The sequence below is a fragment of the Crocodylus siamensis genome, chromosome 5, assembly GCF_052110815.1.
Source record: "Crocodylus siamensis isolate JL-2025a chromosome 5, ASM5211081v1, whole genome shotgun sequence".
NCBI lineage: Eukaryota > Metazoa > Chordata > Crocodylia > Crocodylidae > Crocodylus > Crocodylus siamensis.
Window position 1 is genome coordinate 74,682,577 of NC_143399.1, and position 21,052 is coordinate 74,703,628.

A 21,052-nucleotide genomic window follows, 5' to 3' on the forward strand; every position below is an offset into this window, starting at 1 on the left:
CACAGCAGACTTCCTATAAGTTTCAAAGAGAGCAACAAAATATCTGTAGCTTCCTGTACAGACTGAAAGCTTTGTAAAGTCTCTCCATAATCACAAATCATGGTCTTAACAAAAAAAACACCCATACGCTACATAAATCTTTTGAAATGTATACTGTTTTGTAAGCTGACCTATAGGTAACATGTTGACCACTTCCTGCAACTCCCTATTTTACCTTTAAGCCCCAAATAGCCACTACCTTTTCTTGTAGGGTCAGATTTTTAAAGGTGTTCTGCTGAGATTGCTGGGTACTGAGTGGTTTTCAGTCTTGAAAAAGTACATTAATGTCTTCAATCCATTCTTTACTATGAAAAAGAAGCTACTTTTAATGTGAGTTATCTAAAAAACTTTACCGTCCTAGAGAAGACAAATGAGTTCCACTTCGGTCCTATGGCAGACAAGGTTCTTTGGCTGAATCTGATATCTTTTATTAGACCAACTTAAAAAGTTGGAAAACAATTATTAAGCAAGCTTTCGGGTTCAAAAAACCTTCGTCAGGCTAAAAGTTTCAGAAGTTGGTGTGTGCTCTTCCTGGATGGAATGAAAAGTAAAAAAGCCAGAGACTTGGCTGGTATGCATACAAAATAGGCAGTCAGTGAAGATGTAGATTGAGGAGTCAATGGATGAAAGAGAGAGAGAGAGAGAGAAGGGGGATGAATAGTGGAGAGATACCTAGAGAGTCAGATGTCAGGCACATTTCTCACAAGAAAACCACTCGCTCTCCAATCTCTCAGTCCTGATCCTCAAAGGAAACTTACAAACCACTTCCCAGAGATGAGCCTATGAACTCCACTTCATCAGCCTCCTGGATACTAAAAATCATGGACTAAATATAGACATTGGATTTATTACACAGTATAACCTGCTCAACATCCGACTCCCTAGGTATCTCTCCACTATTCATCCCCCTTCTCTCTCTCCCCCACCCCCAGCCTCTCTCTCACCCACTGACTCCTCAATCTACATCTTCATTGACTGCCTATCTTGCATGCATACCAGCCCAGCCTCTGGCTTCTTTACCTTTCATTCCATCCAGAAAGAGCACACACCAACTGGTGAAACTTGCTTAGCCTGACTAAGGGTTTTTGAACCCGAAAGCTTGTTTAATAATTGTTTTCCAACTTTTTAAGTTGGTATAATAAAAGATATTAGATTCACCCAAAGAACCTTGTCTGCCTATGTCCTTAGACCAGCACAGCTACAACCTACACCCCTGTAACTTTGGTCCTATGACAGTCTAGAAAAATTCTGAGAACCAGCTTTCCTCAGCTTGTTAACATGAATTAAACTGAAAATTGCCTACTCAATACTTAATTAGCAAGCTCAAAAACACATCATTTTACCTAGTAAGACAAACTATACAACAGGGTGCATCTTCACAAGGAATAACAAGTTCTAAACTTGTATAAGCTAATACATAACAACTAACCAGAAGTGAAATTCCAGGGAAGATTATGTTTTTTCCCTTTCATTCAGTTCAGCAGGTTGAAGACTAGACTTCAACTCAGCTGGCTAACTTCTGTAAAAACTACAAACTGTTTGGCCTTCTCTGAAAGTTTACTTCATATAAACTGTCACACAGTAGTTAGCATAAGTTAAGAACACATCTTACTTCTTATGCTTATAGCGCCTCACTTCCATGACATTCTCATTAACAGGGATCCTGGGTTTCCCTGATAATAAAATCATAAGTTCTCTTATAAAACCCCCAAAAATCCATGATAAAAATGAAAGCCACCCCCCTGGCCCTTGGAGTGCCCCTCACCCCCACTCACAGCCCCCCAGGCTTGCTAGTACCCCTCACTCCTCCCCATAGCCCCCTGGCCCTGCTCGTACCCCTCACTCCCCCCACAATGCCCCTGCTGCCCCTCACTGCCCCCCACAACCTCCACAGCCCTGCTGGTGCCCCTCACCCCCACCAGATCCTGTTCCCCCAACCCTGCCAGAGGGGGTTCCCAGCTACCAAGGTTACAGGGCCAGGGACCCAGGTCTGCAGCCCCCTGCCCCTGGTAGGAGGTGGTGGCTGAAGCAGCAGAGTGGAACCCAGCCCGACCATGCCCTTGCTGCCTGCCTGCTAGGGGCTTGGGTTCGGGGAGGGACTGCTCCCTGCTGCAGGGTGCACTCCTGGGGGGTCAAGGGAGACCTGTGTCCCTAACATCTATGCACAGGGCAGGGGTTGCATGCTGCACACCCCGGTGCCTCCGCAGGCCAGTGTGTGCAACCTGGCACTGCAGACAACAGCAGAGTTGCGCAGGAAGCTGCCTCCGCTGTGCCCTAGTGAGGTGTCCCCTGCCCATCAGCTGCAGTGGTAACGTGGGGTTGTGCGCAGGGGCCACTACAGCACGGAGCCTGCAGCAACAGGCAGCTTCCTGCACAGATCCGCTGTTCTTTGCAGCGCTGGGTCACATGTCCTAGGATGCAGAGGACCTGCAGGCAGGCAGCAGGATGGGGAGCACAAGCCTAAAGTGGGCAGCACACCCCCCCAACCCACACACAGATCTGGACGGCATGGGTCCCACCCTGTCTCTTGGGAATGCATACAGAGGTGGGGAGCCAGTTTCACCCCCCACACCTGGGCCCACAGCAGTGGGCAGCCCATGCCTTCCCCTGCCCCATACATATATCTGGGGGGCATGGGTACCCCCTGTCCGCCTGGGAGCGTGCACAGCAGTGGGGAGCTGGCTCCACCCCCTTCACACCCCCAGACAAGCTGTCTGCAGCCCTGTCCCACTCCTTGACAGGGCCCTGTGGCCACATGTTGCAGCCCTAGGCCCCAAGGCCCAGGGACTACCCAGCTGGGCACCAGCCCCAGCCCCAGCCCCAGCCCTGCTCAACTCCCCCACCTGCCAACTTATCTGTGGGAGCTGTTCTCTAAGCTGCCTGGGGTCATGTGTATCTACATGAACATGGTGCCCCCCTGCCTGACCACCCTCTTCCCACTCCCTCCCAGCCACCTGGAACTCTGCCAGTCTGCAAGCGGCTTGTCACAAAACTGCAAAAATCTACAGGTTTCCCCAGTAAAATAAGAAATCCTTGTTTGCCTCCAGAAAAAGGTAAAATCCGTGGTTTGCTCCATTTTCCTGAGGGAAATGAAAAACCTGGATCCCTACTTGTTAACAAGCTAAAGAAATAAAGACTAAATGAAAGTTCTGTATTATGGATAAATAACTGCACTTTGGGATGGAATAACTGTATGCACAAATACAGACTGGAGGATGACTGGCTTGGCTGCAGAACTATAGAAAAGGACCTAGGGGTTTACAGTAGACCGCAAGTGGAGTACAAGCCAACACTGCTCTTGCTGTAAAAAAGACCAACAGTATATTGGGTTGTATTAACAGGAGTGTCACTTGCAAATCAAGACAAGTGATTCTTCTGCTTTATTCAGCATTGGTGCGGTCTCAGCTGAAGTACTGAGTCCAGTTTTAGGAACTATACTTTAAGAAGGATGTGGACAGATTGCAAAGTCTTTCAGAGACCAACAAAACTTATTAGAGGCCTGGGAAAGCATGTCTTACGCTGAAAAGCTAAGATAACATGGGTTATTTAGTCTAAAGAAGAGAAAACTGAAGGAAGATGAGATAACTGTCTTCAAATACCTGAAGGGCAATGATAGAGAGGACAGAGGTGAGCTCTTCTCTGTGGCTAGAGGTGAGAGGACTAGATGCAAATGGCCTCATGTTGCAGCACAGGAAATTCAGATCGGATATTAGGATGAACTACTTTCTGGCTGTGGACAGACATTCAAAAAACCTGAGCCTGAATTGATTCAATCTTAGCAAGATAGTCTAACCTGACTAGATTGACTCAGCTTGCAACTGCAAAGACATTCCTTCTGGATGGGAGGAAATGCAGGCACATACCTGCAGCGGCTCAGGCTAGAAGCCAGGGGGTGCTAGAGCACCCCTCACTTCCCTTCCACAATGCTGAGCTGATGGGGGTGGCCAGGCCCTGGCAGGATACTCTGACTAGGGAGGGATGTAAACCCTACCCCCCACCCCACCTGCACGGTCCCAGGCTTTTCCCTGCTTGCTGTTCAAGGAGTAGGAGTGTTGCCGGACCCCAGCCCCCGGCTAGTACTTTAAGGCAAAGGGGGTGTGGGCAGTGCATACATCTGTTGATGATACAATCTCCCTCTCCCTGCTTTTTCATACTGTTTGAAAACCTGACAGACAAGGGAGCCAGCACGGGGTTAATAACAGCATTTATCAGCCTATCAACAAAACAAAAGCCTCTCTCTTTAGTTCAAGCTCTTAAACACCTTTTTCCAAGGAAGGAACAGAGGGACTTTACCAGCTGACCTGTTGATTAGCTCCAAAAAACCTTAAGTGGACACTGTCCTGTCTGCCTTTGTCCTGTCCCAGTGAAACTGGGGACACACACACACACACCTCTCAGCATTAGCTAGCGTACCACATCCGTGGGGCTGGGATCCGTGCTGTGGGAGATAGGAGGGAGGGAAGGGGTCCAGCTAGGGGGCAGAGGGGCAGGGCCAGCTCTGCTCTCTGGATCAGAGAGCCCAGCCCAGGGCTGCAAAGCATCTGGGATACTGGGGGACTCTGGTTTAAATTAAATCAGGAAGCAGTTTGAGACAGACACCGCATTGACCAGTTTGACCCAAATGAGTTAAGTCTGATACTACGTTCAACCAGGTTTACTTTAAACCAGTTTCAGCCATTTTGAAACTGGTTTATATGCACCAAACTTATGTTCTGTTACAAGTTTAAACTAGTTTCTGATCACTTAAACCGGTTTATGTGTAATGTCTGTCCCTAACCTCTACATACGAAGACCGTCAAGCATTGGAACAAGTTACCTAGAGAAGCTGTGGAATCTACATCCCTGGAAATTTTCAAGAGCAGGTTGGACAGAAGCTTGGGTGGGATGCTTTAGTCAGGGATGTTCCTGCCTTGAGCAGGGAGCTGGACAAGATGATGGCATGAGGTCTCTTCCAGCACTACTTTCTTACGATGCTATGCACCTATTATGAATCAAGCTGATCATCAGTTAACTCAATTAGCCCACCACTTAGCTGTTTCTGAATACTAATGTAGATGCTCCATGATCTCATGTTTCAGGACAGACTTTTTACATTTTAGCTTGAACAAAGTTTGTGGTCAATCTATGCTAAAAACCCTAGTGTTAGCTAAATCAAGTTAATTGGCAGTGAATTAACTCGAGTTCCAGGAATAAAAATGTTTGTCTAGACATGCCCTGAAGCACTGCTATAACCCTATTTTAAAGATGAAATAAAATGATCTTTTGCTGGCATTTCATGTTTATCACTAGTAGGACAATAAGTAGAACAATGGCACTTATGGTCATTAGTGTTTTATAACCTGTTTATGTCCCATCGCTAGGTAATGTTAATATAAATCAATACAGTTTAAAGACATTTCCCATATTGACACTAATGTAGGTATTTGTACTTGGCACTGAATATTGCAACCAAACAGAAAACCCCCCAAGCCCCTTATAGTCAAATACAGTCTATTCAGTAGATTAACAGCATACATCATACTTTATGGGACTAAAGGGCTTTGCTGTCATATCATTAAAACATAAAAGGCAGAGATGTAACTTCAGTAACAACTGATTATTTTTAGTGTTACTAGCAAACTCAATAACAGCTTACCCAACTAGACAGCCATGAACTGGATAGATGTTTAAAAGATGTTTTTCAATCAATACTCAAAAGTAAAACAAGTTCAAAAGGAACAACTTCCAATTCATATTTAACATTTAATTAAAAATCTGGTCACTATACATCATATATAGGTATTTTGCTATCTTACATGTTGGAAGAGACAGCAGGCTAATTGAGAATGGTCAGGAATCCAACTGGTTGAAATTAACTGAAATTACAAAAAGCTTAATGGGAACTTTGGAGTACGAGCTCATCTATATAAATGCGTCAGGTATTTGACTTGCACACTCATTTGCCAGCTTTTTCATTAGAACAATATATTACCAAATGAAGGGTAAAACACTTTACATACATTTTAGAGTATTCATGCTGCTTTTTGAAAGTTGAATTGGAATCACAGGGGGTTCTAAAGATTCTTCCCTCAAAGCAATGTTACAATATTTGGCTTTTTCTGCTAATTGCCTTATGGAGATGTTGGACTCAATTAGTAGCTTGTTTACTTTTGAAGGAACAAAATTAGGATGGAGTTAAAAACCTAATTACACCCTGGAGTCAGCATCTCTCAAACTCTTTAGGACATGGAAAAAAATCCCTCAAATTAAATGCATGTCTGTGAAGCAGAATGGACTGCAAAGATATTGTATATTAGAATCACCTAATGGAGAAGGGTTTGCCTTAGCCAAGATGGGTCATCAGGCTTGTGTGGTTAAGGCACACCAGGTTCTGCAGCCAATGACGCACAGTGTAGGGACATAGCTGGCACTGCTTCTGGCCATCTTTGGCTTCCCAGCCTAAATAACAAGGTACTTATTTACAGGGAGGTCAGCCTTCAGCAGAGGTCCAGCGTGAAGCTTGAATGTATGCCTCCTGGTTCTGTAGAGAGCCACCTTAACTACTTAGCTTTCCTTTCACATATCTCAACAGTAACAGTAATAATAAAACAGAGGCTTAAATTAGTTATTTTACTACCCCTTTAACACTTCAACTCACTAGAAGGTTCTGCAGAATCATTTAGCTTTGGGGAGCCCATGAAGAAACCTAATCAAAATGTACCAATTCATATGATATTAGGATATAGACAGACCTAACAACTGTAGCAATATCCCAGGGACCACTATACGGTTGAAGTTATATGTTACACTTAGACCATATTAATGGCACTTAAAATGTGAATGTCTGCATGCTGGAGCTTCTTAACTCTTGTTAAGTGCCCTCTGAGCATCTCAAAGTTATGCCCTGTCAGGTGAGGGTTCACTCTGAGCCATGCTACCTAACTTGTGTTAGGGTAACTTCAGTCTGCTCCAGGGAGAGAAAACCAGCAACTTCCCAGAATGCACACCCTCCAGCACCCCATCCACAGGGACAGAGCCTTCTAGAAAGTCAGAGCTGTGCAGGCAAAAAACGGTATTAACCCATAATTCGCAATTGCTCACAGCATGTTCTAACTTTACCACCCTTTTGCATACAAATTTAGTATGATCTAAGTCAAACATGTAAATTGAGGATGCAACTGTTATGACTGCAATATCCTATGACAGTACAAGTATAGAAAACACTGCAGCTTTAACCCTTTTTCATTCAAAGTCAAACTTACAGTGATTTAGCTCACTTGTGTCACTATAAGAGCAGACTGATATAATAGCAAAACAATGGGTTGGTGAGAGACATGAGCCCTGGGTGCTGTCTAAGAGGGAGTACTGGAATGGAGCTGAGGGGGTGCTTCATCTCCTTCCCCTTCTCTATCCCTACCCCTTTCCCCACACGCTGCACCTTCCCTGCAGTGGCTCCAGCTCTGGCAAAAAGGGGGAGAAAGCAGCAGCACATGGTACAGGAACAGCTGCTGGAGGTTTGCTGCTGCCAGGAGTACATTTCACTTTCTTTTTTGCTGCCAAAGATTGGTATTTAATTGGCCACATACATTTTGGCAGGAACAGGAAGCAACATCTCCCCCTCTTGCCACAGCAGCAAACTCTGGCTGCTGCTCCTGTACCATGTGCTACTACCACCTAGAGCACAATACTGGCCAGGTATGCCTCTGTGAAGATATAACGGTTAGACAATAGCTACTGATGCAGTTTCAAGCAGGAGCTCCCTCTCCCCTCTTAAAGCCATTAAAAGATAAACAAGCTTGTACTTTCATCTCACATTGCTACAATAATCTACCTTTCAGAAGTGTTTCATATCACTGTGAAAGTATTATTCAAGCCTATGCCACAGAAGGCACTTACCTCAATATTTGTAAGCACCATTTCCCTAAAAACATAGGCAATAGTGCAATCCTCAGACTGGCATTTGACACGAAAGTTGCCATACTCCATTATTTCTGGTGGATCAGGCCAATACTGATGACATTTAGTCTGCAAAGAAAAAGGCAGCAAAGTACATATCATGAGCTTAAAATTAATACTTTCACCTTTACTTAAAAGGGCACAGCTATGTCCTAGCTCTTTCATTGCAGGCCAACACTTGAAGTGTTAAGAAGAGTATTACAGCTATTCCTGTTTGGCTAGTGAAGTGATTTTAATCAGGATCTGAGATCAGCATGACATATCAGATCCAATTCTCCACAGACTTTTGTTCTGTGTAGTAATTTAAACCTGCACAAGAAAAAAAAACCTCAGCTGGTCACTCTTTAGAGCAGGGGTGGCCAACCTGTAGTATGCCTGCCACTAACGACAGTCAGCCTGTGTGTGTGGCATTTGGCAGATTGGGCAAGAGCAAAAAACAGAGAAAGGGGATCAGGGTGGCAGGTTTAATCTGTAGCATACCTACAGAAAAGGTTGGCTCACGCTGCCTAGAGCAGTGTAAAGAAATGGCTATACCACGTATGAGGTGGTAGATAATACCCATCCTTGCAAGTGGAATCAATCTTTTTTGCCAATTATAAGCCAGCCCCTGTCAACCCCTCCATTTCTCCCCCTTACCCCAAATAAGCATGGCACACCAGAGTGCAGGGTGTCTAGGGCTAGGGACAGACATTACACATAAACCTGTTTAAGTGATCAGAAACTGGTTTAAACTTTTAAAAGAACAAAAGTTCAGTGCACATAAACCAGAGTCCCCCAGCATCCCAGATACTTTGCAGCCCCAGGCTGTGCTCTCTGCTCCATGCAGGCACAGAAAGGTCTGCCTGGCTCCCCCAACCCACCCCGCTCCACACCACCTACTGCCCAAGCAGGGATTCCCCACCTCCCTAGCTCCTATCTCCCACAACACGGACCCCAGGCCCCACATGCCCTATGCGTGAGATACATTAGCTAATGCTGAGAGGTGCGTGTGCGCGCACATGTCCAATTTCACTGGGACAGGACAAAAGGCAGACAGAACAGTGTTCACTTAGGGCTTTTTGGAGCTCATCAGCAGGTCAGCTGGTAGTGTCCTTCTGTTCCTTCCCTAAAAAAAGCTGTTTAAGAAATGCTTGAACTAATGAGAGAGGCTTTTGTTTTGTTGATGGGCTAATGACTGCTGTGTTATCAGCCCCCTGCTGGCTCCCGCGCCTGTCAGATTTGCAGACAGTATGAAGAAGCAGGGGGAGGGAGGTTGTATCATCAACAGATGCATTGCACTGCACACCCACCATTTGCCTCAGAGTGCTGACTGAGGGATGGGGTCTGGCAACACTCTTGCCACTTGAGCACCGAGCGGGGAAAAGCCTGGGACTGTGCAGGCAGGGTGGGGGTTTAAACCCCTCTCTAATCAGAGTTTCCTGCTGGGGCCTGGCCAGGCCCCTCTTCAGCTCAACATTGTGGAAGAGAAGTGAGGGCTGCTCTAGCACCCCCCGGCTTTTAGACTGAGCCACTTCAGGCAAGTGCCTGCATGTCTGTCCAGTTACAAACTGATTCAATCTAGGCAGGTTAGACTACCCTGCAAAGACTGAATCAATTCAGGTTCAGGCTTTTTGAATGTCTGTCCCTAGCCTAGCAAGGAGATGAAATTGACACTGCAGCTGTCTAAGCAAGCGTTGAAGAGCTGCAGAGATCTTGGGGGAGACCCGGAGCATGCAGCACCCTTCCCACAACCACAACCAGGAGACCATACAGCCCCTCAGCAAAGGAGAGATCCAGATGGGGTGCAGTTACATGGATGCACCACACTTTCAGACCATGCTGTGGGAGCAGGAGACCATGCTGTAGAGGCAGCAGGTAAGAGTCTCTCTTCTCTTTCCTTTCCATCCTTGGCAGCACATCATCCCCTTCCTGCCATCCCTGTTATTTCCAGTTGATGGGGGTAAGGTTCCAGAGCCACCCCTACTCAGCTTCAGTCAGGTACAGCAGCTGTAGGTGGGGTCCCCCTCCCCACACTTGCAGGGAACACCCAAAGGATTGGTCAGAGAGGAGGAACTCACCCCTACCTCTGTTGTTCCCAGCTGGAAAAAGGCAGTTGCAGCTCTGGAGCCAATGGCCCCCTAGACCAGTGGGGGACAGCAAGGACAGTGGCAGTGGTGGGCAGGGGAGTTGGGGAATGGGAGGAGGGTGCTGCTGAGCATGAAGGGGAAGGGAGCAGGTAGCAGTTGGCAGGACCAGGAGGTGAGGCCAGGTTACCTTCCTGATGTGGGGACTTAAAATCAACCCCTGCTTCTGCTCCCACATTGTGGTATGCCTACCCCAGCGGGGGAGAGAAGCTAGGAGTGGGGGGTTTGAACCACAGAGTCCTGGCTTCACTCCAGAGCAGACCCTTGCCTGCATAAGTTGGGGGAAGGGAGTGAGACATGGTGCACTTTTGGATTCCTGAAGGACTGACCAGATACAAGACATGGAATGCTCTGTGTCCCATGTAACAATTTTGCTGGTTCACAGATAACTGGCTCAAAATAGTACTTGATTTTCCTGGCATGCATTTGAAACATTCTAAGAAATTAAAGATGGCCTTAAGTGGCGTGCACACCCAGACTCTTTGGGTTTCCAATATTTAGAACATTCACACCATTCTGTCTGTCCAGACCCTCAGTTTATTTTTACATGTGCTTTGTTTACTGATGTAAAGTACACTGAGGCTAGTAAAGGATGGATGTGCATCTACCTTGGAGAAAAATCAACACCAAGTGGCTACTACTGTGCCTTGCTGTAAGGTGACAGGGAAGTAGCCTATTTGCCTTTCTTGGGTTGGGACTGGGGCAGGTAATAACTGCACTGGGTCAAAGAAAATTAATTCATGTTAGGGTGTTTGCACCATTTGTCAGTTTTTTTACATCAGTTTAATTCAGTTACACCCATACAATATTACCCAGAATTCCTTCAGGACTAATTCCCCACCGGATCAGACAAAGTTACCTCAGTTTAGGAGATCTGCATCATCTGCCCACTTCCTTTGTATATCACAATAATGTAAATTATGCTCAGGGTGACTATTCTGTTTGTCTATCATGAGATTAACTGCAAACAAATTACAACATTTAGGAATACCGGAAAGAGTCCCTCAGGTACTAAAGATTTGTTTTCCTAGGCAATACCAAAGGCAAGGACAGTATCTAAAACAACAGCATCAAAACTTTTTAGATTAAGGGCCACACACATTTCAGAAAGATCAAAGGATCAGATTCAGGGGATAGATTCTGCTTTTTGTGCATCATTTATGAAGGTCAAAAGGAGTAAAGAAGCACCTCTTAACTGCCTCCAAGCAGACCTGTCAACACCCAGAATTTTTCACTAAGTTTATACTACCTTGGGGGTCTTTAAGAGAAGGCTGGATAGGCATCTGGCTGGGGTCATCTGACCCCAGCACTCTTTTCCTGCCTAGGCGGGGGTCAGACTCAATGATCTGTTGAGGTCCCTCCTGACCCTACTATGTATGAATGTATAAGTTTCCAAAAAACTGATGGAGGCTGCATGTTCAAGGGACATGGCTGTCATGGGTGACCTCAATTACCCTGCCATCTGCTGGGAGACTCAGCCAGATCTGACTGGTCATGTAGGTTTTTGACCTGTGTGGAAGAACTTTATTAAGTACAGGAGGTGAACAGGCTGACTACAGGAAAGGCTTTGTTGATTTTGGTTCTAGCCAAATGGGATAACCTAGCAGGAGATCTGAGGATTGAGTGTAATCTGGGAGATAGTGATCATGAGATGATAGAATTCACTACCTACCATAGGGCAGGGAAGTCAGCCAGTAGGGCAGAGGTGCTTGACTTCAGGAAGGCTGATTCAATATGCTTAGGAAAATAGTGGGAAAGACTCTATGGGAAGAGGGACTGGAGAAGAAGTAAAAGGAAGGCCCAGGGAGGAATAGGACCCCTGCTAAATGGGCAGAAACAATTGGTGACGGACAGAGGGGACAAGGCTGAACTCCTCAACGAGTTCTTCGCCTCAGTGTTCCTAAGTGAGAGGCATGACAAGTCTCTCACTGGGAGTGTAGGGAGGCAGCAGCAAGGCACCAGACTTCCATGCGTGGACCCTGAGGTGGTGCAGGGTCACTTGGAGGAACTGGATGCCTTTAAGTCGGCAGGCCCGGATGAGCTCCATCCGAGGGTACTGAAGGCACTGGCCGACATCATTGCAGAGCCACTGGCGGGAATATTTGAATGCTCGTGGCGCACGGGTCAAGTCCCGGAGGACTGGAAAAGGGCCAATGTGGTTCCCATTTTCAAGAAGGGGAGGAAGGAGGACCCGGGTAACTATAGGCCAGTCAGTCTCACCTCCATCCTTGGCAAAATCTTTGAGAAAATCATCAAGGCTCACATTTGTGAGAGCCCGGCAGGACAAATTATGCTGAGGGGAAACCAGCACGGGTTTGTGGCAGGTAGATCGTGCCTGACCAATCTAGTCTCTTTTTATGACCAGGTCACAAAACGCCTCGACGCAGGAGGAGGGGTGGATGTCGTATACTTGGACTTCAGGAAGGCCTTTGATACGGTATCCCACCCCATACTGGTGAACAAGTTAAGGGGCTGTGACTTGGATTACTGCACAGTCCGGTGGGTGGAGAATTGGCTGGAGGGTCGCACCCAGAGAGTTGTGGTGGATGGGTCGGTTTCGACCTGGAAGAGTGTGGGCAGTGGGGTCCCGCAGGGCTCGGTGCTTGGACCGATACTCTTTAATGTCTTCATCAGCGACTTGGACGAGGGGGTGAAATGTACTCTGTCCAAGTTTGCAGATGACACTAAGCTATGGGGCGAAGTGGACACGCCGGAGGGCAGGGAACAGCTGCAAGCAGACCTGGACAGGTTAGACAAGTGGGCAGAAAACAACAGAATGCAGTTCAACAAGGAGAAATGCAAAGTGCTGCATCTAGGGAGGAAAAACGTCCAGCACACCTACAGCCTAGGAAATGACCTGCTGGGTGGCACGGAAGTGGAAAGGGATCTTGGAGTCCTAGTGGACTCCAAGATGAACATGAGTCGGCAGTGTGACGAAACCATCAGAAAAGCCAATGGCACTTTATCGTGCATCAGCAGATGCATGACAAATAGGTCCAAGGAGGTGATACTTCCCCTCTATCGGGCGCTGGTCAGACCGCAGCTGGAGTACTGCGTGCAATTCTGGGCGCCGCACTTCAAGAAGGATGCGGATAACCTGGAGAGGGTCCAGAGAAGGGCCACTCGTATGGTTAAGGGCCTGCAGGCCAAGCCCTACGAGGAGAGATTAGAGAAACTGGACCTTTTCAGCCTCCGCAAGAGAAGGTTGAGAGGCGACCTGGTGGCTGCCTATAAGTTCGTCAGGGGGGCACAGAAGGGAATTGGTGAGTATTTATTCACCAAGGCGCCCCCGGGGGTTACAAGAAATAATGGCCACAAGCTAGAGGAGAGCAGATTTAGATTGGCTATTAGGAGGAACTTCTTCACAGTTCGAGTGGCCAAGGTCTGGAACGGGCTCCCAAGGGAGGTGGTGCTCTCCCCTACCCCGGGGGTATTCAAGAGAAGGTTGGATGTGTATCTAGCTGGGGTAATGTAGGCCCAGCACTCTTTCCTACTTATGCAGGGGGTCGGACTCGATGATCTATTGAGGTCCCTTCCGACCCTAGCATCTATGAATCTATGAAGAAGGGAGTTCAGGAAAGGTGATTGTTCCTCAGAGTGCAGAAAAGGTCCATTCCTGTATGTAAGAAATGTGGTAAAGGGTCTGGGAAGCTCTCTTGGCTTACCAGAGGAGCCAAGAAATGCTTAAGAAGGAAAAAGGAGTCTTACAGACAGTGGAAACAAGGGGTATTTTCCAAGGAGTAAAGCCCGTATTTGTAAGGAAAGGATAAGAAAGGCAAGGCCAGCAACTGGAATCTGGTTGGCGACTGAAATCAAGGACAATAAGAAGTCCTTCTTTAGGTATACAAGGAAGAAGAGGAACACCAAGGGAAATGCAGGGCCCTTGCAGAACGGGACAGGGCAGCTGATACCAACAGTCAGGAGAAAGCCGAACTCTTTAATGAATACTTTGTGTTGATGTTTCTGCAAATCCAGGTGGTCACCCGCCTGGTCAGATACTGGATGGATGCAGGGGGAAGCAATTGCCAATCAGTGGTTAGCATTGTAATAATGAGGGAGCACTTGGAGCGGCTGAATGTCTTCAAGTCAACAGGACTGGATAGACTACACCTGAGATTGCTGAGGGAATGCAGAAAGTGCTGAGGGAAGTAGCAAACGGATCCATATCATCCTGGCAAGAAGTGGGCAGCAGTGTCCCACAGGGGTCAGTCAATGCTTGGTCCTGTACTTTTTAACATCTTTAATAAAGATTTGGATGTGGGGGTGAAGAGCTCACTGGCCTAGTTCATGGACGAAGCTAGGGTTATGGGGAAGCGTGATCATGCTTGAAGATGAGCTACAGTTACAGGTGGACCTAGACTAGGCTAGCAAGTTGGTGCGGATCGGAACCTGATTAAGTTCAACACTGAGAAATGTAAAGTGCTCCACCTCAGAATGAGCAATCCCTAACACACCTACAGGCTTGGCAGCACCAAACTGACTAACACCAAGAATGAAAGGGACCTGGGGTAATAATACACCACAGTATGAATATGAGGCAGCAGTGCGATGCTGTAGCCAGTAGGGCAAATAATACTCAGGCATGCATCAATCGATGCAACTCCAGCAATTCCGCTCTACTCAGCACTGGTGAGACTGCAGCTAGAGCACTGCATCCAGTTCTGGGCACCACACTTTAACAAGGACATGGACAAGCTTGAGAGAGTCCAAAGAAGAAATCAGTGTTTTAAAAGGCAAGCCATACAAGGAAAGTCTGAAAGATCTGGAACTCTTCAGCCTGAGGAAAAGAAGGCTAATAGGGGACCTGGTAGCAGCTTACCACTACACTAGGGGAGTACATCAAGGGCTTGGTGAGCAACTGTTCACCAGGGCACCTGAGGGGAAAACCAGGAGTAATGACCACAAACTCCTGGAAGACTGATTCAGGCTCGACATTAGGAAACATTTCTTCACAGTCAGGTTGTCCAGACTTTTGGAATAAGCTCCCTCCAGAGGTGCTGCAATTGCCTACCCTGGAAATCTTCAAGACGAGACTAGACAGTAACCTTGCTGGGGTCACCTGACACCAGTTATCTTTCCTGGTTGGTGTAGGGGGCTGGACCAGTTGATCTTCCAAGGTCCCTTCCAAACTTACAATCTATGAATCTATGAATGGGCTGGAGTCAGTGTGGAACCACTGACAAAGGTATTTGAAGACTCATGGTGCTCAGGAGAAGTCCTGGAAGACTGAAAAGGGGTCAACGTGGTGCCAATTTTTAAGAAGCGGAGGAGGGAAGATCCAGGAAACTATAGGCTGGTTACTTTAACCTCAATACCAGATAACATTTTGGAAGAAATTTTCAAGAAGTTCATTTGTGAGAGACTGCCAGAAGGCATGATGATGAAAGACAGCCAACATGGTTTCATTGCAGGCAGGTCATGTTTGACCAACCTCATCTCCTTCCATGATCAAGTAATGAACCGCTTAGATGTAAGAGATGCAGTTGATGTCACATACCTGATTTTAAAAAGGCCTTAGATCTGGTTTCCCATGATGCTCTTATAAAAAAAAGTGAGAGATTGTGGGCTGGCAGGTAGGTTGGAAACTGGCTAAGGGGTGAAACCCAGAGAGTGTTAATGGACAGGTCTCTATCGTCTTGGAGGGAAGTGGCCAGTAGTGTCCCGCAGGGTTCAATTCTTGGCCCTGAGCTGTTCAACATCTTTATCAACGATTTAGATGAGGATGTAGAAAGTAAGCTGGCCAAGTTTGCGGACAATACTAAGTTATGGGAAAAAGTGGTCATGCTAGGGGATTCAATGCAGATCCCAGCAGACCTTGACAAGCTGGAAAGGTGAACAGAGCAAAACTGCATGCAGTTTAATAAGGATAAATGCAGAGTGCTTTATCTGGGGAGAAGAAACCAGCAACACGAATATAGGTTAGGAGGAGATGTCTTGGCCAGCACAATGGCTGAAAGGGACCTTGGGGTTATGACTGACCACAGGATGAACGTGAGCCATCAGTGTGACGCTGTAGCCAACAGAGCTTATAGCATACTGGGATGCATTAGCCGATGCATCGCGAGCAGAGCTAAGGAAGTGATACTTCCTCTTTATTCAGCTGGAGTACCATGTCCAGTTCTGGGTGCCACACTTCAAAAAAGGTATGGAGAATCTGGAAAGGGTCCAGAGAAGGGCCACAAGAATAATTAAGGGCCTAGAGGACAAAACTTATGAGGAAAGACTAAGGGATCTGAGATTGTTCAGCCTAGGGAAGGGAAGACTGAGGGGGACTTGGTGGCCATCTATAAATATGTAAGGGGTGAATATCAGGAGCTAATAGAAAAAAATGTTCACTAGAGCACCTGAAGGGAGGACAAGGAGCAATGGCCATAAATGGTTAGAACAGGGGCAGGCAACTATTTTGGGCAGAGGGCTGCTTACCCAGTTTTGGCAGGCTGTTGAGGGCTGCCTGGGTAGCCCTGCCCCTTGACGGGTGCCCCGCCCCCTGGTCACCATCTTGGGACCAATGTCCCAATGTCTTTGGTCCCAAGTCATTGGGACATTGGTCCCATGTCCCAGGGCCAGCACCAGTGGGGCCCAAAGCAGGGCACAGACTGGCAGGGGTCTGTGGAACCAGGCTGGGCTACACCAGCAGGGAGAGGGGAGAGCTGGCCTGAATCCAGAGCCCCCTGCTGGCTGGGACCTTATGCTCCTGCCAACCTGCTCTGGGCCCTGCCAACACTGTCCCTGGGACACTGGTGCAGGCCCCATGCTCCCGCTGGCTCCCCGCCCACTCACTCCCAGTGCCCCCCAACCCCGCAGTACAGGCAGGGGGCAGCACACAGCCCTAACCCCCTGCTTACCAGCAGGGAAGAAGGTGGTGCTGAGTGTGGGGAAAAGCGGCCCCTCGCCCGCCCCATGGCCTGGACTCCCTTCTGCAGTTGCTCACAGCCCACATGGGGCTGTCTGGAGCAGGCACAGCCAGCCCCATGTGGGCTGCAAGACGCTACAGCAAGGGGCGCCACCTATGGGGCGAGTGAGGGGCCACTTTTGGCCGTGCTCAGAAGCAGCCTGTAACCTGTCCCTGCTGCCAGCTTGGGCTTCATGCCAGCTCAGGGCTCGCCTGTCGGTGCTGCACACAGCAGCAACAGCTGCAGCCCACCCCGCCACATGCCATGCCAGGCAGTGTTGGCTGCTGCTGCCCACCCAGAGCGCTCGCTGGGTAGCCCAGAGGCAGTGGTGGTAAACACTGCTCGGTGCAGCAAGCAGTGGGGCTGCAGCTGCTGTCACCACACGCAGCCCTGACAGGTGAGCTTAGAGCTGCGTGGGGCCCAGGCTGGTAGTGGGGCTGGGTTACAAGGTAGTCTGAGTGTAGGGGTGGGGGAAGGAGCCCCTTGCCTACCCTGTGGCCGGCACCCCGCACTGCAGCCGCTCACAGCCCACCTGGGGCTGCCTGTGCCTGGTATGGACAGCCCCACATGGGCTAGGAGCCGCTGCAGTGTGGGGCACCAGGAGGGGCTGCTTCTACCCACCCACTCAGCTTTTCCCTGGGCTCCTTTCCTACCCTTCTTCCCACCACCTTCCACCTTACCTGCAGTTCTGGCGTGGGACAGCTGGATGGTCCCAGGTGGGGCCGGACAGGCCCCTGCTGTTGTGGGAGCCCGCCGGGGCTTCCCCTGGGTCCTACTGTCCTTGCTTCCTATCATGTTTTACAGGAACCAAGGGCAGAGAAGTATTCATTTTCTATATTTTTTAGGGGTCCTGCAGGCTGGATAGAACGTCCTTGCGGGCCGGATCTGGCCTGTGGGCCATATTTTGCCCACCCCTGGGTTAGAAGATGGTTTTAGTGTTGGGTGCAAGGAAGAACTTCTTTATGGTAAGTGTGACCAGAATCTGGAATAGACCCAAGGAGGATGTGCAGTCCCCAACCTTGGAAGTCTACAAGAGGAAACTGGACAGTATTCCTTCCCAGAGCAGGGGGTTAGACTTGATCTTTCGAGATCCTTCCAGCCCTTAATTTCTACAGTTCTATGAAGAAAAGGTGCATTTTTATAGCAAGAAAATAAGCATAATTTATTTCACTGCAAATTCCTACAGAAAACAAAGTAATGTGACATAGCCAGGCAAGGTCAACACTATTACTGTGGTACATCATGGTAAACATTACTCATGTTTGTTTCTCTCCTAGGATTTAACAGTGGTATAGGTAAGGTACTGCAATTATCTTGCTTAAAAATGCATCCTTTTTGACAGCAAAGATGTGACCTACAAGTCATCACTGCAAACTCTTACATGCCCATTTGCACAGATTCTGGTACTGGTTAGAGCTACCATACATCTGGATTTTCCCAGACATGTCCTCTTTTTGGCTTCTCCCATCTCTGTCCGGGCATTTTTTTAAAATGTCAACAAATGTCTGGGATTCTGCTCTGGTCAGCATCAAAGTTTTTCTGGCACTTCCCAGCTTGCTCTAGCAAGGAGCTGCTTTGGGCTGGGGGGAGCAGCGATTGGAGGCAGAGTGTATATGGTTCTGGGGCTGCAGCAGGGCAGGGGAGATGCCTGCCCCTCCAACAGGGGCAGGGAGCCCTTTAGAGGAAGCAGGTAGGTGCATGGCTGGGCTGGTGGCAGTAGGGCTGATGCCTTTGTTCGCAGGGGTGAGGACAGCCTGAAGATGCCGCAGGGCTGGGGGGAAACAGGGGACTGTAGGTTGGGGGTGAGGGGCACTGGTAATGCTCGAGGAGCAGGGGTTTATGGGTTAGGAGTGCGGGACACCAGCATGGTCTGGGCAGTTGGGTATTGTGGGTCAGGAGCGAGGGGCAGCAGCAGGGCTGTGGGTGGGACGTGGCTTAGGAGTGAGGGGAAGGGCACAGGCATATCACTGCCCGCCCCCACCCAACAATCATATTACCCCACCCCTCTCTGATGAGTGTCCTCTTTTTTGAAACTGGAGATATGGTAACCCTAGTACTGGTGCTAGGTGTTCAGCAGGCACAAAGGCTAGACTGTAGGAGAAGCTCCAACAGAAGCAGGCTGTGCAAGAGCTCCCTGGAGAAATCCCCATCAGGGATGTCACCACTTATCCCTTGCAGTAATGAATTACTTGGTGGATGTGGTGTAATGCATGTGTGTGCTCCCATTATGATGACCTCCAATGTTGTAGCCCTATGACAGCAGACAGATAAAATCTCAGTCATTTCCTGATCAGTCATTTCTTAGTTATATGGCTCCCTGAAGCTCCACATGCCAATTTGCAATAGGTCATGGATTCAGTTGCTAGAGTCTGGCCGCATCCTGATATAAAACAGTCATTTCTAGCAAGCACTGGGGTGGATCTTGTCCCTAGATTAGTTAAGAAAGCTTTAACATGGTTTTCCAAATGGAAACATTACTGTTTCTTAGCAACAACACTACTGCAGAGTGCGTGCACTGATTTTAAATTACTGAAGACAACCTGGCTAAATTTCTTTGAAGGATTTTGATTAGGTTTTAAATTAGGCTGAGCTTCATACATATCTTAACATTTTCTTCTCCTTTAGTAATTGCTCTAGAGATTAATTTAATTTTTCTCTATCACTAGCATGACTGTGTCATATTTTAGCCAATAGTCTAATATAAAAGAGACTCATTTTCAAGTCTACGCTAAATGTTATTTTCCAACCATAAGATCTAATAAGAGGTTCTTCAGCATTTGTACATGCCTTTAAAATAAAATAGTATAAAACTTAAAAAAATAAAGTCAGTATATCTCTGAATTAAGAGAAATTAAAAGGGGGTTATTTCCAGGAAATATTTCTTCTTAAAGAGCTAACTAGATGACTGAAGTGCTTCAGGTTAGTCATATATTACACATACCTTTCACTAAACAAGTTGTCTCTCACAAAAAACTATAACACAGAAAAGACGTTGTTGTAAATGAGAACTTGCATATTCCTGAAAGAAGTGATCCAGGCAGAGAGACTCTAGCTAAACATGGCTATTTTTATCTCACTGAATCCTCCTCATTCAATCATTACACTTTGTTTTGTGCTGGCTGGTTGGGTCACTTTAAATGCTAAGTGAAACAATACTGTAAATGATCACACTGTTCATGAAAAACTTAATACATATACTCTCTCATGCTATTTAACTGCTTCTGAAACTGCAGTGCTAACACAGAAAGAGAAATCAAGAACAATACTCTATTGTGATCTGATCGCACTTAACACAATAGACACAGTATGAATTAAATGCACATTAAAACTTGAAAAAAATTGCCCTGCCCCTTTACAGTAATAGAACTATTACTTCTCATGAGGGGAAAGGCCTCAAATCTCTCACTAGACTTGGAATTTGACAAATCAACTTTTCCCGCTAGAAAAGAACAGGCAGGCCACATGATGCAATGAACAGATCAAATCTAGCTGAATAATTTTATGGTACTTCACAGCCATTGCAGTTTGCATTAAGTGTCGTAATTTGTGCAAAACACCTCTATTCTGAAGAAACTTCAGTACACTAAAACATAATGAAAAAAAAATTATCTTGGGTTTCAAGGGGAAAAAAAAGCCTAACTAGGAGTTTTGAAGGAGTGAGGACTTTACTGCAAAATTTCAACTCGCATACATAGCCATTAATTTCATTATTAAGCAATTAAGGTTCTTGGATATTCCACCCTTGGATTATGTTGCACATTCCATGAACATTTTACCCCTGTCAGAACTATGTAGCTAAAATAATTCTATTTTCTTTATATTTGGTAACACTTGGGGGGCCTCTGGGGAGATAAGTAGAGAGAGTGATACTCTTCAAGCTATATCCCTTCCCTGCTAAAAAAAGACAACAGAAGCAGATTGAAAAGAGCCAGGAGTTTTCTAATTCATTAGTCATAGTTTAGTGTCTTCATCTCTAAAAACTAGGTGAAAGAAATAATTAAAATATTGAAAAATTCAGTGTGTTAACTTATTGTGGATCTGCAGAAATATTTTTATTCTTTT

The 21,052-nt window shown here is 47.0% G+C and overlaps 1 protein-coding gene across 2 annotated transcripts in view; it reads right to left on the bottom strand.

Moving 5' to 3' along the window:
- PTPN3 (protein tyrosine phosphatase non-receptor type 3) overlaps nucleotides 1-21,052 on the bottom strand; it is a 195,871-nt gene that overhangs the window by 35,396 nt on the left and 139,423 nt on the right. For both annotated transcript variants that reach the window (XM_090049138.1, XM_090049136.1), the window contains one exon: nucleotides 7,915-8,043. In XM_090049138.1, the coding sequence (XP_089905264.1) occupies nucleotides 7,915-8,043 (129 nt within the window). The remainder of the gene's footprint in view (nucleotides 1-7,914; nucleotides 8,044-21,052) is intronic.